The sequence below is a fragment of the Morone saxatilis genome, unplaced genomic scaffold, assembly GCF_004916995.1.
Source record: "Morone saxatilis isolate NCDOM2014 unplaced genomic scaffold, NCSU_SB_2.0 Contig15, whole genome shotgun sequence".
Taxonomy (NCBI): Eukaryota; Metazoa; Chordata; class Actinopteri; family Moronidae; genus Morone; species Morone saxatilis.
In genome coordinates, this window is record NW_023339707.1 from 2521114 (window position 1) to 2535010 (window position 13897).

The window sequence follows — 13897 nt, forward strand, 5'->3', positions numbered from 1 at the left end:
CTTTATAATGAGCTGTTTTATCTACAGACACAGCGGATCGCCCTCTGTGGGGTCTGCCTTGTTGAACTACCATCTTTCTACAAAAAGGGACAAACTAAACACTGGCTCTAGATATGGGCGTTTGCATTTTTTGAGAGTTTTACGACCACCATACTTTTTCTCTTCTTCTTTTTTTTGTCTGGTTCCCAAAGTGGGTGTTACCCAGGATATCAGAAGATTTGCAAATTTCCCTTTTTGCACTGTACATTTGTGACGTTTAAGAATAACAAGTTTAGTTGTTGTAGTTTTATGTAAACAGCATATTCAGTTTGGATAGTCCTAATGAGGCCTTATTCAGAAATGAGCATTTTCTGATTCAGATCTAGATATTATTCAGGTTTTAGGAGTATTCTTTGGACATGTATGCGGTGGAAAAGAGGCTAAATGGCTCAAGCAGCTCCAGCTGCTCCACTTTTAGCACAGCTGCATGTGAACAGGAATATTAGTGGAATGTTCATTTTGAATTGCCATGTAAACAACTATTTTGGAATATTTTCTTTTTTGGAATAAATGCAAAATGGGAATATTTTGTACATCCTTTACCTTATCTTGGGCCTGTAGTGATGAACAAACAGTAGATCAGGAAAGTGTTTTGCTGCTTAATTTTGTTTAATCTCAGTTAGTAATTTGGCTTTTGGCTCATTTATTTCCCCTTTCATTCTGGGTTTTCCCTTAAGATGTGTACATTAACAGTATATGTACTGGGCCGGGTATGTTTGCTTTAAGCTGCAGGAAATGACTGCAAAGGAGGAATTCAGATTAGATGGCAGATCTTCAGTCTTTTGACCACTGAACCATTTATCTTACGTTGCCACTGTCAGGTGAAAACCAAGTGAAGGAATTTTCATTGTTTGTCACACGGTCCAGTTATATGTGGACTGCAGGGCTGCCCCAACCACTGCCAGCTGCTTGGTTCATAAATGTTTTTTTGCCAGTTATATTTAATGGTGCTGGGTTTATTTAATCCTGTCACAAACCCTGAGAAAATAAAATATAAAAATCTGGGTGAGGTCTACTGAATACTGTAGCCTTCCCCAAACATTCAGAAAAGAGGTGCACACATAACCTTAATTCTGTATGACTGTATTTTCATGTGCAGTAACTATAGTAAGATGCTCACATCAAGTCAGCAGCTGATGGGGAAGGCAAGCAAGGGAGAGAACTAAATGTGAATCCCATTTCCACATTCAGTTTAGAGTTTGAAGTTTTCCTTTTCATTGTGCATTATGGAGTAAAAAATATTGGCAATAGTAGTGAGAAATCTGTGTTTCATGATCCATAAATTAAAGAAAAAAGTTTTACAAATGTGCAAAGGAATGTTTCTTCCTATTAGAGCCTGACTGATATCTGTCAGTTGATATTATGGGCCAATATCAGCCTATCGCAGACATATTGGTCTGTTATCATGTTAAAGAATGTTTAACTTAATTATTCTTTAATTAAAGTATTTGTTTAAGAAAGCAGCCTTCTGAGTACCTTTGCAGAGTCATAGTGGTGCAAAGTAAAAAAGGTTTATTCATTCCAGCTCAAACATTCACTATATCAGTCGCCATTAGTGAATCTTTCCCACATAACATTGCATCGATCACAACAATCCCAGGGGTAAGTATGTTAAAGGGTTTTGAAACTGGGTCCTTACACTCAGAACTGATTTTACATGATTTTTCTGATTTGTCTGACCAGGACTGATTTACAAGAAAACACATTTGTGAAGCCTGTAATTTGTTAACAAATCGTCATACACATGTGGATCATAAAACACACACTTGACTCCATAATGTGCTCGTGTCCTCACTGAGACCCAATAATCACTCCAGTTCTGGGGTCTTTACACTGACTTCCTGTCTGTCAAAGAACTGATTTTAAATTACTGCTGTTGGTTTATAAAGCACTGAATGGTTTAGGGCCAAAATGTATTTCTGATCATCTGCTACGTTGTGAAGCATCTAGTCCTCAGGTCGTCTAGGACAGGTTTGCTTTCTGTCCCCAAAGTCAAAACTAAACATGGAGAAACAATTTTTAGTTTTAATGCAACACAAACTCGAGAAAGCTGCAGGTCTTCTGCAGCTTTCAGCTCTTTTAAATCAAGGCTGAAGAGTTTCTGTTTGCCTCAGCCTTTTATTAAATCCAATTTGAGGCTTTTTTATTAATATCTTACACTGGAGCTTTTACTCTCCTATTTTATCCTATACAACTGTTCTGACAACATTTAACTCTTGAATTGACTTTGAAAACAAACCCAATGTGTGAATCTGTTTTTGTCTTTTTATTGCAAAGCTAACTGTCCACCCCCCACTGACCCCCACTGACCCCTTTGGGAAGTGGATGAGATAAGGGAAAACCATTAGTAAAAAAGACATCCTGTCCCATCGTAAACATCATATTTAAGGTACTGCAAAGACACAGTATGTACTACACATCCAAGTATCCTTGGCTGTGACTGGAAACAGGCCAAACTGTGAGCAGCTGACAGTTATTATAAGTAATTCTACATGTTTTATTCCTCTGTGGCAGCCTGTCAGAAAAACACAATGAACTTTGTACAGTTAAAGAGACACTGACCCCCGGGGGACAGAAACATGAAGAGATTTCCTATTTAACCAAAAGGGCATTTCCTCAAAGCAGCAGGTTGCTGATGCCAAGCAGAATCTCTCAGCAGAGAGCCGATGTTATGCTGCAGCACAGAAACACACACAAGCTTTGATGTGCCACAGTATATGTGTGACTTTGCATGCAACACATATACAGTCATACACAGGACAATGTAGAGCCCTGCGTGGGACTGTTTTTTTTAATCGCGCCTGCTCCCGGTGGATTTAAGACTGTTACTGCCCGCTCCCACAAGCGTTCTGACCATTCACTCCTGCACAATAGAGATCTCTGCCCCCGTCCCAAAGGTGGAAACGTTTCATTCAGTAACAACTGAGAAACCTCTCCAAATGCCAGACTTGCCATGTTTTGCTGTTGTTTTGTAAATATTTGCTTTAATATTCCTCTCTACTTAATTTATCGACTAGATAAATCCCAGGACCCGCCCGTTCCTGTTCCCAATGCAGCCCTTTAGTACAATGTATAGTGAAATTTGTCCTCTGCATTTAACCCATCCTAAGTACTAGGAGCCACTGCTCTCTCTAGATCTAGGGCATGGTCAAGGTCAATAGCTGGCTTTTATTTGCTTCAGTCACTGGACTCAACCTGCCTCAATCTGGAACAGACCTTTAATTCCTCTTGCACAAAACTCTAGCTGAGATGGAAATTACTATCAGACTGTTTATTTATACCAGTATGAATATTACATTTATAAAAATTAGACTATTGAAATACCAATGACGAATGATTCATTAGATCATTTGATACTTTGGTGCTCATGGTTTCTATATTCATTAATTTTATAAAATGAAGTGAAGGATTGAATTGTGGAGAATCTAACTATCTAACGATGTAAAAGCACAAAGCAAAAACATTTATATTTATGTAGGTGATCTAAGCAGCTTAGAACTCACTGAAAAGTTTTCCAGCTGGACACAAGATGTCTCCTTAGTTAATAAAGTGATGAAGTGATAAAAGTTGAAACATTCTGCTCCTCCTATTGCTGGAGACCCCCTACAACCCACTCATGGGACCCCTGTTGATCCCAGAACCCCCAGTTTGACAAACCACAACCTACTTCACTTTCCAGGGGGGATGTTCAATGAGCACAGAGAACTTTCCACTTTTTCAGCGTGAATGTGGAAAACATCCTTCTAGTGTCAAACCTGCACAGGACAGCATTTAGACAGCACACTGTAGGAACAAAGGAAACACTGATTTCTGACCTGGAGGGGAGCTTTAATAATGAGCTCCGAGGCAGGGACATGACCACTAAAAGTACTGAAATTATATGTATAAAAGAACATTAACATTAATTATTCTTTAGATGTAGCACTTGCTGTTAAACTGTGTGAGTGTGTATCAAAGAGATGAGGGCCTGCTTTGCTACACTGGTCCCAGCAGTGGCAGCTGTTGCAAAGTAACCATTAGTGTAACATTTCCTCTCTGCCTGTGATAATATTTCTCCACACTGAGACTTGATCATTAGCACTAAAGACACCATCCTAACACTGCAGCTTCCAACATCATCTGATCTACTGTAGCGGAGTCTCCAGCTGTCGCCTAACATTATTTATTTGCACTTGTGTGCTTGAGTGAGAGAGCAGGAAAGAGAGAAGCCTGGTGCACGCACAGAGTGTTTGTGAAAGAGAGTTCTAGGTGTCAAGGGCAGCCAAAATGCAAAACAAACAATAAAAAATGTCTCTCAGAAAGTGGAATTAAATGCCCATGATTTTCGATGTGTTGGTCCTAGGCGTTATTTTTGGTTTCCAAGGTGAAACATGAACGCACCAAAAGGCAAGAGCTCCACTCACTGAATGGCTGTGCGTCATCGCAGCAGATCCAATAGCGAGCACGCCTCCTGTCGTGCCAAATATAAAGGCTGCTCTCCTCCGACTTCCACACACTGAACCCGCTTTACTCCGCTTGATAAACTAGTGAAAATCAACAAATGTGCATTCAGCTTAAACAGTCCCCCTTTCTGTTTCCATGTGTTCACACATAGACGCATAATGGTTTTAAACTCCACGCTCTCAGAGGGAGACTTGGCCGACTTGGGCGCGCTGGCGCAGAGACTCTTTGGGAATAACTCACTTTTTTCTTTTGATAACAACACCGCCGCGTCCAAACCAGAGGAGGAAGACCTGGAAGTGAACACGGACGTTTACTCCAGGGTGATAGTCACTATCATCTACGTGGCCCTGTTCGCTGTGGGCTCTCTGGGGAACTCCATCACCCTGTACACCCTGCTAACCAAAAAGACCCTGCAGAACCTCCAGAGCACCGTGCACTACCACCTGGCCAGCCTCGCCGTCTCCGACCTGCTGATCCTCGTGCTCTCCATGCCCATCGAGCTCTACAACTTCATCTGGTTCCACCACCCGTGGGTGTTCGGGGACGCCGTGTGCAGGGGTTACTACTTCCTCCGGGACAGCTGCTCCTACGCCACCGCGCTCAACATCGCCAGCCTGAGCGTGGAGCGCTACATGGCCATCTGCCACCCGTTCAAAGCCAAGAGCATCATGTCCCGCAGCCGCACCAAGAAGCTCATCAGCGCCATGTGGCTCGCGTCCTTCGCCTTCGCCACGCCGATGCTCTTCATCATGGGCCAGGTGACGCGTAAAAGCGAGAAGATTTGCACCGCCATCGTCTCACCTGTCACCATTAAGACTGTGCTTCAGGTAGGTGTCCAAAAGCTGGTTTGTGTGTTGGCTTTGCGTGTGCAGATGTCTCCACGGTTGCGCTTTACGCACCAAGGATATTTAAATCGGGAAATGTGTGTTGTTGTTTTTTTTAAACTCTGTACTACATGCGTGCCATAGCTTGAAACTGTGGCTTTACGCATATGTGTCCAAAACGCTCCTCTATATATTGTTTTATTTTCACTGAAACCACAAAAAGAAACTCAATCACTGCCCACACAGAGAGGATGCAGATTTTACTAAGCTCATTAAGCTTTAATTCGGTATATTAAAAAATATATTTATCCTTAGGGTAGTTGGTAATCCAACTTCACTGCAAGTTAATGTCTGCCAGGAAATGAACAAGGCAGACTCACCAACATCAACAACATCACGATTGTTTCTGCGAAATTAATCAAACATGTTGCTGATGATCAGACCCTTAAGTTCTTAATATATAGCCTCTATATTGATATATGATTATGGCTGAAATCTAAAGATGATAAACAGTTGCAGAATGCAGGGTGATGATACAGGTGTGATGTGGAAGGGTGCCCTGTTGACTCAGTTCTTGTGCATTTGTATTTGTGTATGCAGAGCTGAAATAATTGGTAATTAATTAGTTGATTGAAAAAAGATTGATTTGATGGTTCCAGCTTCTCGGATGTGAGGATTTGTCACTTTTTTTCTTTCATTGCATTAGAGTGAACTGAATATCTGTGGCTTTTTGGACTTTTGGTCAGACCATTTGAATACAGTCACCTTGGAGTCAAGCCCCAGTTTGTTCCTCTCCTCTGTTAATTGTTGTGAATGTGTTTCCAGAAAAAGTCTAACTATCTGGATGAGCTTGTGTCCTTTTTTAAAGCACACTGTAACTATATTATGAAAAGTGCAACTTACTTTACAGCTCTGCAACAATTAATTGATGAATCAATTAGTTTTTTTTAAACTATTTTAAGAGCAGATTAATCATTCTGAGTAATTTTTTAAAGTACATGTAAACATTTTCTGCTTTCTTTAGTCCTCTATGACAGTAAACTGAACATTGTGTTGTGGACAACACAAGACATTAGAGGACGCCAGCTTGGGCTTTGGGAAACAGTGATGGGCATTTTTCACAGTTTCCTGACAGTTTAAAGACCAAACAGCTAATCAGTTAATTGAGAAATTATCAACAGAGATGGCTTATCAGACTGAATATTTCTTTCATCCGGATTGTTGGAAGAGTCTTGGAGGATTTTGGAACTACCTTCAGAACAGCAGTGTTGTTAAATGACCTGTGTTTTTTAAAGATCTAAATGATTTAATCTCTCTTAGTGTTTTTCCATCAAATAAGTTCTGCTTATTGAACTTGGGAATATGACACCCCTTTGGTTCCCAAGGAAAAACTGCTGTTTTCAGAGCTTGTTCCCTGTTTGTGGAAGGTCCGTTTTTTCCACCAAATTTAGTTTCTGGTTATGAATGTTCCATTCAGATTTTGGATGTGCTGATCTAGCTAGAACTATAGAACTATAGTAATCTGATGCATCCTCAACAGAGGTTGTTGTGCACAATGCATGTAGAATATGACACGGCCACTTTGTTCCCGAGGAAAATCTGCTATTTTTTGGCTCCAGCTGGGAACCAACTTTTTCAGGTAGAAACCAATTTAGTTTTTGGTTCAGAACTAGATGGTTTGATACGGAATAGAGCCAGTTCCCTGATGGCAGAAAAGACCTATGAGAGGCACAAACTGGGCTACTCGGGCAATTCTTCTACAATCCCTTGCCATTTTACATTGATTATTTCCTTGAACCCTATGTGTACATTAAGGGGGAATGTGGCTGTAAATGTAAAGTGCTTGTGAGTCATCAGTGAGTGAGTGGGTGAGTGAGCGAGAACAAAGAGAGAGACGCGCGCACGCACACACACACCCACAACACCACACACACACACCACACACACAACACACCACCCAACCACACACACAAATTTCTTCCATACATGCACAGCAGCCCCATGTAACAAAAAAGGCTATTTCTCAAGTCTGTTTCCCACTGCTCCCTGCTAGACAAATGGGTGTTGCTCTGGCAGGTCGTAGGTTGTATAAATGATTAGGGGCCATCTCCTTCAGCTTTGTTACCATGCACATACATGGCTTCCACTTAGAGCAGATTTGGTGTGGAGAGATTGGAGATGATTAAGTGGAGGCCATTACTTGTGCGGCTTTGCAGACCCTTGGCATGGAGGCGAAAGCAAAGGGGAATGTGACATTCTCTTGGTGTGAATCTGTGAACGGGTCTGTCTTTAAGCTTTGTGTAATCAATTACGATCCATCATCTGCTGCAGTCTTCTCTGTCTGCTTTTGCTCTCTCCACTTTCCTACAGGATATTTTCTCCACTGTTTGTCTCAGCTTTTCTTCTGTGTGTGTTTTGCCTCTCTATTCATCACTCCTTTGCGAAATAACGTTTTAAGCAGCGGCCAAGGCAACAGTTCTTATCGGGTCCGATTCATTTCATTGAGGTTTTTTGGCAATTCGTGAGCCCGGCTTATAGAAGAATGGTCTTTGCTTACACTCAAAGAAACATTTTCCCACAACAAGGGGTTCTTACCCTATGAATCCATAGGACTTCATTTTTTCCCCTTGATGCATAAGCAGAACAATAAATAACATTGGGACAGTCGGAAGTCCCTTGGGAGTGGACATTATGTACACTGCTAAGAGCACAAATGATCCAAATTCCTCCCATAACCATTTAAGCATGCCATGTTTGTTTTTAACAGTGCATGTTGTTATGAAAGATGCAGTATAAGCTGCTTGAAGTGGCGGCCCCGCTCTATAGAGGTCCCAAACACCTGCCTGTTTTGACAACATAATGACACTGGCGGGAGAGAAGGTAGTGTGCGTGGAGAGAAAACTGAAGTGAAGGAGAGATAAGGAGGTCGGGAGAGGCATGCTCACACTGCCCTGGGTTAGGAAGTTTCAGTTCCCCATGCAGTTAGCGGGCAGGACTGCATGCTGTGAGTAAAACCTGTACCGAAAATATAAAACTAATGCACAGCATTTGAAAAAGTGTTTTAACTTCTTAGACCTTAAAGAAGGACTCAGTTGGGATTGAACATAGCTTATCTTTGATTTACGAGTTCTTTCAGCTTGAAAGATCCCCCCAGACATGATATTAGACCACTATACACAAATTAGTCTGCTTGGAGAATAATGTGTATCTGAATTATGGTTTTTCCACAATAAGTTTATTTATAAACCATAATCTACATCCTGTACCTCATTAAATTATTACCGAATCATTTATTTGCAAATTTAGTTATATATTTAAGTTTTCCTGCTGGACACAAGATGTCTCCTACTTCAGGGGCTTCTAAAACTTTTTGATTGTCACAGGACCTTCACAATGGATTTACATTATTTACGACTGATCCCCAATTTAAGAGATTTTTGTCTTTTTATCTCTTTTTGGTCTCGAGAAGTCTCTTTTATTATATATTATTATTATTAGATTTAAAAGGATCATCAATTCGTTCCATAGAATATCAATGACCAAACTGGGAATCAATATAAATTATTGTTGTTGTTCCAGCTTCCAGAAAATTTGATCAAGTGATAAAGTTGAAACATTCTTTTCTCCTATGCGTGGGGGGAGCGGGACCCCCTTACAACCCACTCATGGACCCTGTTGATTCCCAGACACCCAGTTTGAAAAACGCACCATCCTACTTCACTGTAAAATCCATGCTCATTGGATTGTGCACTGGTGGCTTCAAGTTTTTCTACAATCACACTGTACAAGTTGCATTACTGGGATAGGACTGACTTCCAAGACTAATTGAGTCACAAATCATGCTGGTAGGCCCCGCCCCTTAAAATCAGATTTTCAATGAGCACAGAGAAACTTTCCACTTTCAGCAGATGAATGTGAAAACATCATTCTAATGTCAAACTCTGCATGGACAGCATTCAAACAGAACACTATAAGGAGAAGAATAGAAACAGATTTTTGACTGGAGGGGAGCTTTAATAATGAGCTCCGAGGCAGGGACATGACGAAGATTTCAGTCCTGGTTGATTTGGTGACAACAAATGAGATTTCATACTGCAGGTCTTAGAATCAGAGGCCAGCAAACACTCGTGGAGCAGCTTCTTTATCAGAAATACGTCAGAGCAGATGGCGTATTTGCTGCAGCAACAAAAATACTGCAGCTTGGTTAGTGTCCCTCAATGTTGGGTAGCAGTGTGAGCTAGAACAGATATCCGGGGGAGGCACAGGTCTTATAGCAGGGGGCACCAATTACTGGCAACTGACAATGCATTTATGCAAAGTGAAACCATTCGTCTCCCCGGGAGAGCATTTTAAGGAAGAATTACAAGAATAGTCGCTGTCCTAATAATCTGTCTAAAAGTAGAAATCCCTTAGGTGTAAATAAATTTAAGGACAAACATTTTACATTGAATGAAATTAATCAAAATAACAAAAAGCTGCTTTCACAGAGTACTCCAGCCAGTGCCTCCTCTGACACAAGGCAGCAAGAAAACATCTCTTCTTACTCCCAAACAGGCTCATGGGGAGGCGTGGAGATTGACCCGTTTAGGCCCATCTTCTCCTAAATCATCCACAGCACCATCAGCCCGGCAGGATGTAGCATTAACAGAAGGGGTGGCAGCAGCCGGTGGCACTGCAAGTGCAACTCAAAAAAGGTTACATCATGGTTCCTAATCTCATTTCTTCACTGCAAACTGATGAGATAGCGTTTCCCTCGTTTGTGTTTTTGTGTTGTGTTGTGTTGTGAGTGTTTCATTGATTACCAATTAATTTATTACTTTGTGTAATTAGAAATCAATAAATTGTTTTATTCTTCAGACGTCTTTTTTTTTTATTAACTTAAGCCTATCCCTTAGTCTAAAATGTGGACATATCATTAAATCATTTTAACACATTATTTTTTAAATTAATCGAAATGAATGTATTCAATTTGAAAGCATCTGACACCAATTTTGGGTGGCAGCTGCCGCAAGATCTGCCCCTGTTGATTTCATGAAAATCTTTAGTATTACAACTTGAAAAAAACGTCTGTATCTCCATGAAGCCGTTTTTTCTTCTGTCTTTTTGATTTTGATGCAATAGTTGCCTCATCAAAGCAACCCTACAAACAAGCTGATGACTGTCTGCATTGGAGGTATACATAACTGCCTCCGAACAAACCTGAGTTTGACTCTCCATCAATTATGATTGAAGTTAATGCTGACATGTTTTTTTTTTTGTTTTTTAAAATATTTTAAGGCAGAGAGAGGAGGAGGGGGCACGATATGTCTGATTTAGAGGCCCAGTGATTCATTGTTAGTCAGTTAATCGATTATTGGATTGGCACAAAATTAAACAGAAACCATTTCTGTAAATCTTTTTTTAATCTTTTTTTAAGTAATTTGTCATGCAAAAATGTAGATGAAACAAGACATTTGAGATAGCTGGTCATTTGTGGCTGGCATTTTTCACAGTTTGCTGCCAGTTTATAGACTTATGGATTAACCAATTTATAAGAAAATAATGCTTAATCAATAATGAAAATGAACCTTAGTTTGTGCTCCTATCTGATTATGGTTTTCATAAAATGACTTTACATAGGTTCAATTGCACTTTACTCGAGTAGTTCCATTTTATGCTTTTGATATTTCTATTGCACTACATTTCATTGGGGAATATTGTACTTTTTACTCCACTACGCTCATTTGACAGCTATAGGTACTTCGTAGATTATGTTTTTACATACTGCGCATACCAAGTAATTCCTGTCTATTTACTCAGAAAAGTCTTCATTTCTTTTAAAAAAATTAAAAAAATCTACCACTGTTATTTTCTTAATTCTAGATTAGCGATCTCTTTCAAGATTCTCACATTGATATCTAGAAAAAAATCAAGTTCTATTGCCCTCCTTCCACCACAAACAAACAACTTGTCAACATGTGTATGGTGCAGGAGTGTGTGAAGGAGGAAGAGAGCGTGTGAATGAGAGAACGGCTAAAGGACTTAATGAGCAAGAGAGGATTTGTTTTTAATTCCAAGACTGCAGGATGGGAGCAAACTGAAAGTAAAGTTAACTCACTGCAGCTGACAGTCAGCTCAGATATTTCCAGTACATTTACATTTTACCTGCTGTGTGTTTAGCTTCGTGCTGCTGTGTGCATTTACCGTGGCTTGTACACCTGTGAGCTTGTTTGCTGTGCTCGCACTGAGTGGTCTCCTGCTGTGCAGGAGTCTCTGCTTGGGTTGTATCGGGGCATGTTGTTTGTGCAGCAGGATGAGTTTGAACTCCAAAAGCGACTGACTCACCCAAAGAGAAACTTCAAGAATGAGTTTGATGGATTTAAATGCTGCTTCCATTGGTTCCCATGGGTCCCTGAAATCCTTGAACATTTGTGAATTTGAGGAGGAACAAATCAAGGCCTTGAACGTTTTTTAAAATTGACATAAATACATATGGGTCACTGAAAATGCTTGAATTAATATATTTTGTACAAGAAAAGTAACTTCTTTTTTTAAACTTAAAATTCTTCTCCAGTCAGAAATCTGTGTTTCTTCCTGTTCCTACAGTGTGCTGTATGTGCAGAGTTTGACACTAGAAGGATGATTTTACATTAATCTGCTGAAAGTGGAAAGTTCTCTGTGCTCATTAAACATCTGATTTTAATGGGCGGGGCCTATCAGCAGGATTTGTGATATCACAAATAGCTTGAAAGTCCATCCTTGGGCCTGTATTACGAAGAAGGATTTAGGGTTAGCGAGGTCAGAATTAACCCTGTGTTTTCAGTCATGTGACGATGGTTCAGTTCTTACTGGAGTATATCGCCATGCTGAACAGCTAACCTGCACTGGTAGCAAGTTATGTTCAAGATAAGAGATCAACCCTATAAAAACACTGCCCACTGACCAAACAATTCTCTTGGAAAATGACATTTATAGAAGAGCCGTGGATGTATTGATTATTGATCCCGTGGAGCGGTGCACAGATCATGAGAGGGTTTCTTAGGAGGGAGAGAGTGTTTACAGGTTGGAGCCCTGTAGCTTCTTGAGCTGTATGTTGCCAGTACGACACAATCATGAGCTTTCGGTCCTGTTTTCAGTACTGTTTTGTACTTTTTATGCTGTGGCTGATGCGGAGATGCATTTGTATACGCAATATCATCCTACAATAGACTAAGCATGAAAGCCTTGTACTTGTACTTATATTTATTTTTATTTGCTCCTAAGTCTGTTTCATGCTGGCTACAGCAGTCAAATATATATATTTAAACAAATAAATTAAAAACATAAACGTAAAAGACTAATAGCAGGAACTAACAACTACTATTCAACTAAGAAAATCTTTAGTTTGGGAGGCAGCCCTACAAAACACAAAAAGCACTGTGAAAATAATGCAATGTTTCTCTTTTCCTTTGGGCTCTCTGAGGCTGTTCATTAGACACAGCGAGGCTTTGAGCTAAATACTATAATATTTAAGCTCAGCGTGTTAGGATGTTAACATTTACTAAATGGCACTAAACAGAAAGTAGAGCTGAGGCTGATGAGCATGTCATTAGTTGTGCAGCAATTAGGTCATAAAACACAGTATTGAACGAATTGAAAATTTGAGTAGATGATGGTTTTTCATGTATTTGCAGCATATTTTTTAGATGTTGTGCATGTGTTAATATTAACAATTATAGACATGGGTTTAATTAAAGCTACAGTATATAAACTGTTTCATTGTCTCCATGCGTGGGACACATCAGCTCAAGTGCCCTAGTGCAACAATATTGACTGTACTGCCAATATTTCCACCACTGGTTTCACACACTTCTTTGAGTCATAAACATTCACACACAGTACACATCAAGAAACTACATCAAACCCCCATTATATATTGACCTAAAGCTTACTGTCAAGCACTCAGAATAACTGCTGAAATATAAAATCAAATATTCTCTCCAAGAAATTCAGAACTCAGTTGGAAGATTAAATCAGTGCATGTGAGTTATTAGGCGAGGATGAGTACAACTTTATGTTGGTGTTTGCAAGAATGTGATGTCTGTCTATGAGGGGCCGTCAGGGACACCCGGTGATGTTCATACTTAACGTGTACTATAGTAGTGCATATATGGTAGTTCACGTATCATATAGCTGACGTACAGCAGTCGCTTCCCACTTGCTACGTGTGTGAGAGCGTTCTCAGTTAAGGTGTGGTGGTCGAGAAAAAACAAGGCCTCTCAGTCAGCTGTCACTGCGCTGAGAGCGTTTCAGTATGTCGTGTGAGAGCGTTTCAGTAGCGCGTGTCGTGTGACGAGCCGTTTCCAGCATGCCGCGGCGGGCGTGTTGGTGGTATGTGAAGCGGTTTCAGGTAGTGCGTATGGGGCTGGAAGAGCGTGGTTCAGTACGCTGTCCATGTGAAGGAGGCGTTTCCAGCTAGTGTCGTGTCGAGAGCGTCTTCAGTAGCGGTGTGTGCTGAAGAAGCGTTTCCAGCCAGCTGTGTGTTAGTGAGACGCTTTCAGCTAGTGTCGTGCTGACGAGCGTTTCCAGCTAGTGCTGCTGTGAGGGACGGTAGACTTTCTGACATAACTGCT

The 13897-nt window shown here is 40.5% G+C and overlaps 1 protein-coding gene across 1 annotated transcript in view; it reads left to right on the forward strand.

Annotated features, from left to right (window-relative positions):
- The first annotated feature begins 4640 nt into the window (after positions 1-4640).
- Positions 4641-13897, forward strand: part of ntsr1 (neurotensin receptor 1 (high affinity)) — a 37811-nt gene continuing 28554 nt past the window's right edge. Inside the window, exon 1 of the mRNA XM_035657492.1 lies at positions 4641-5309. Coding sequence (XP_035513385.1) covers positions 4641-5309 — 669 coding nt within the window. The remainder of the gene's footprint in view (positions 5310-13897) is intronic.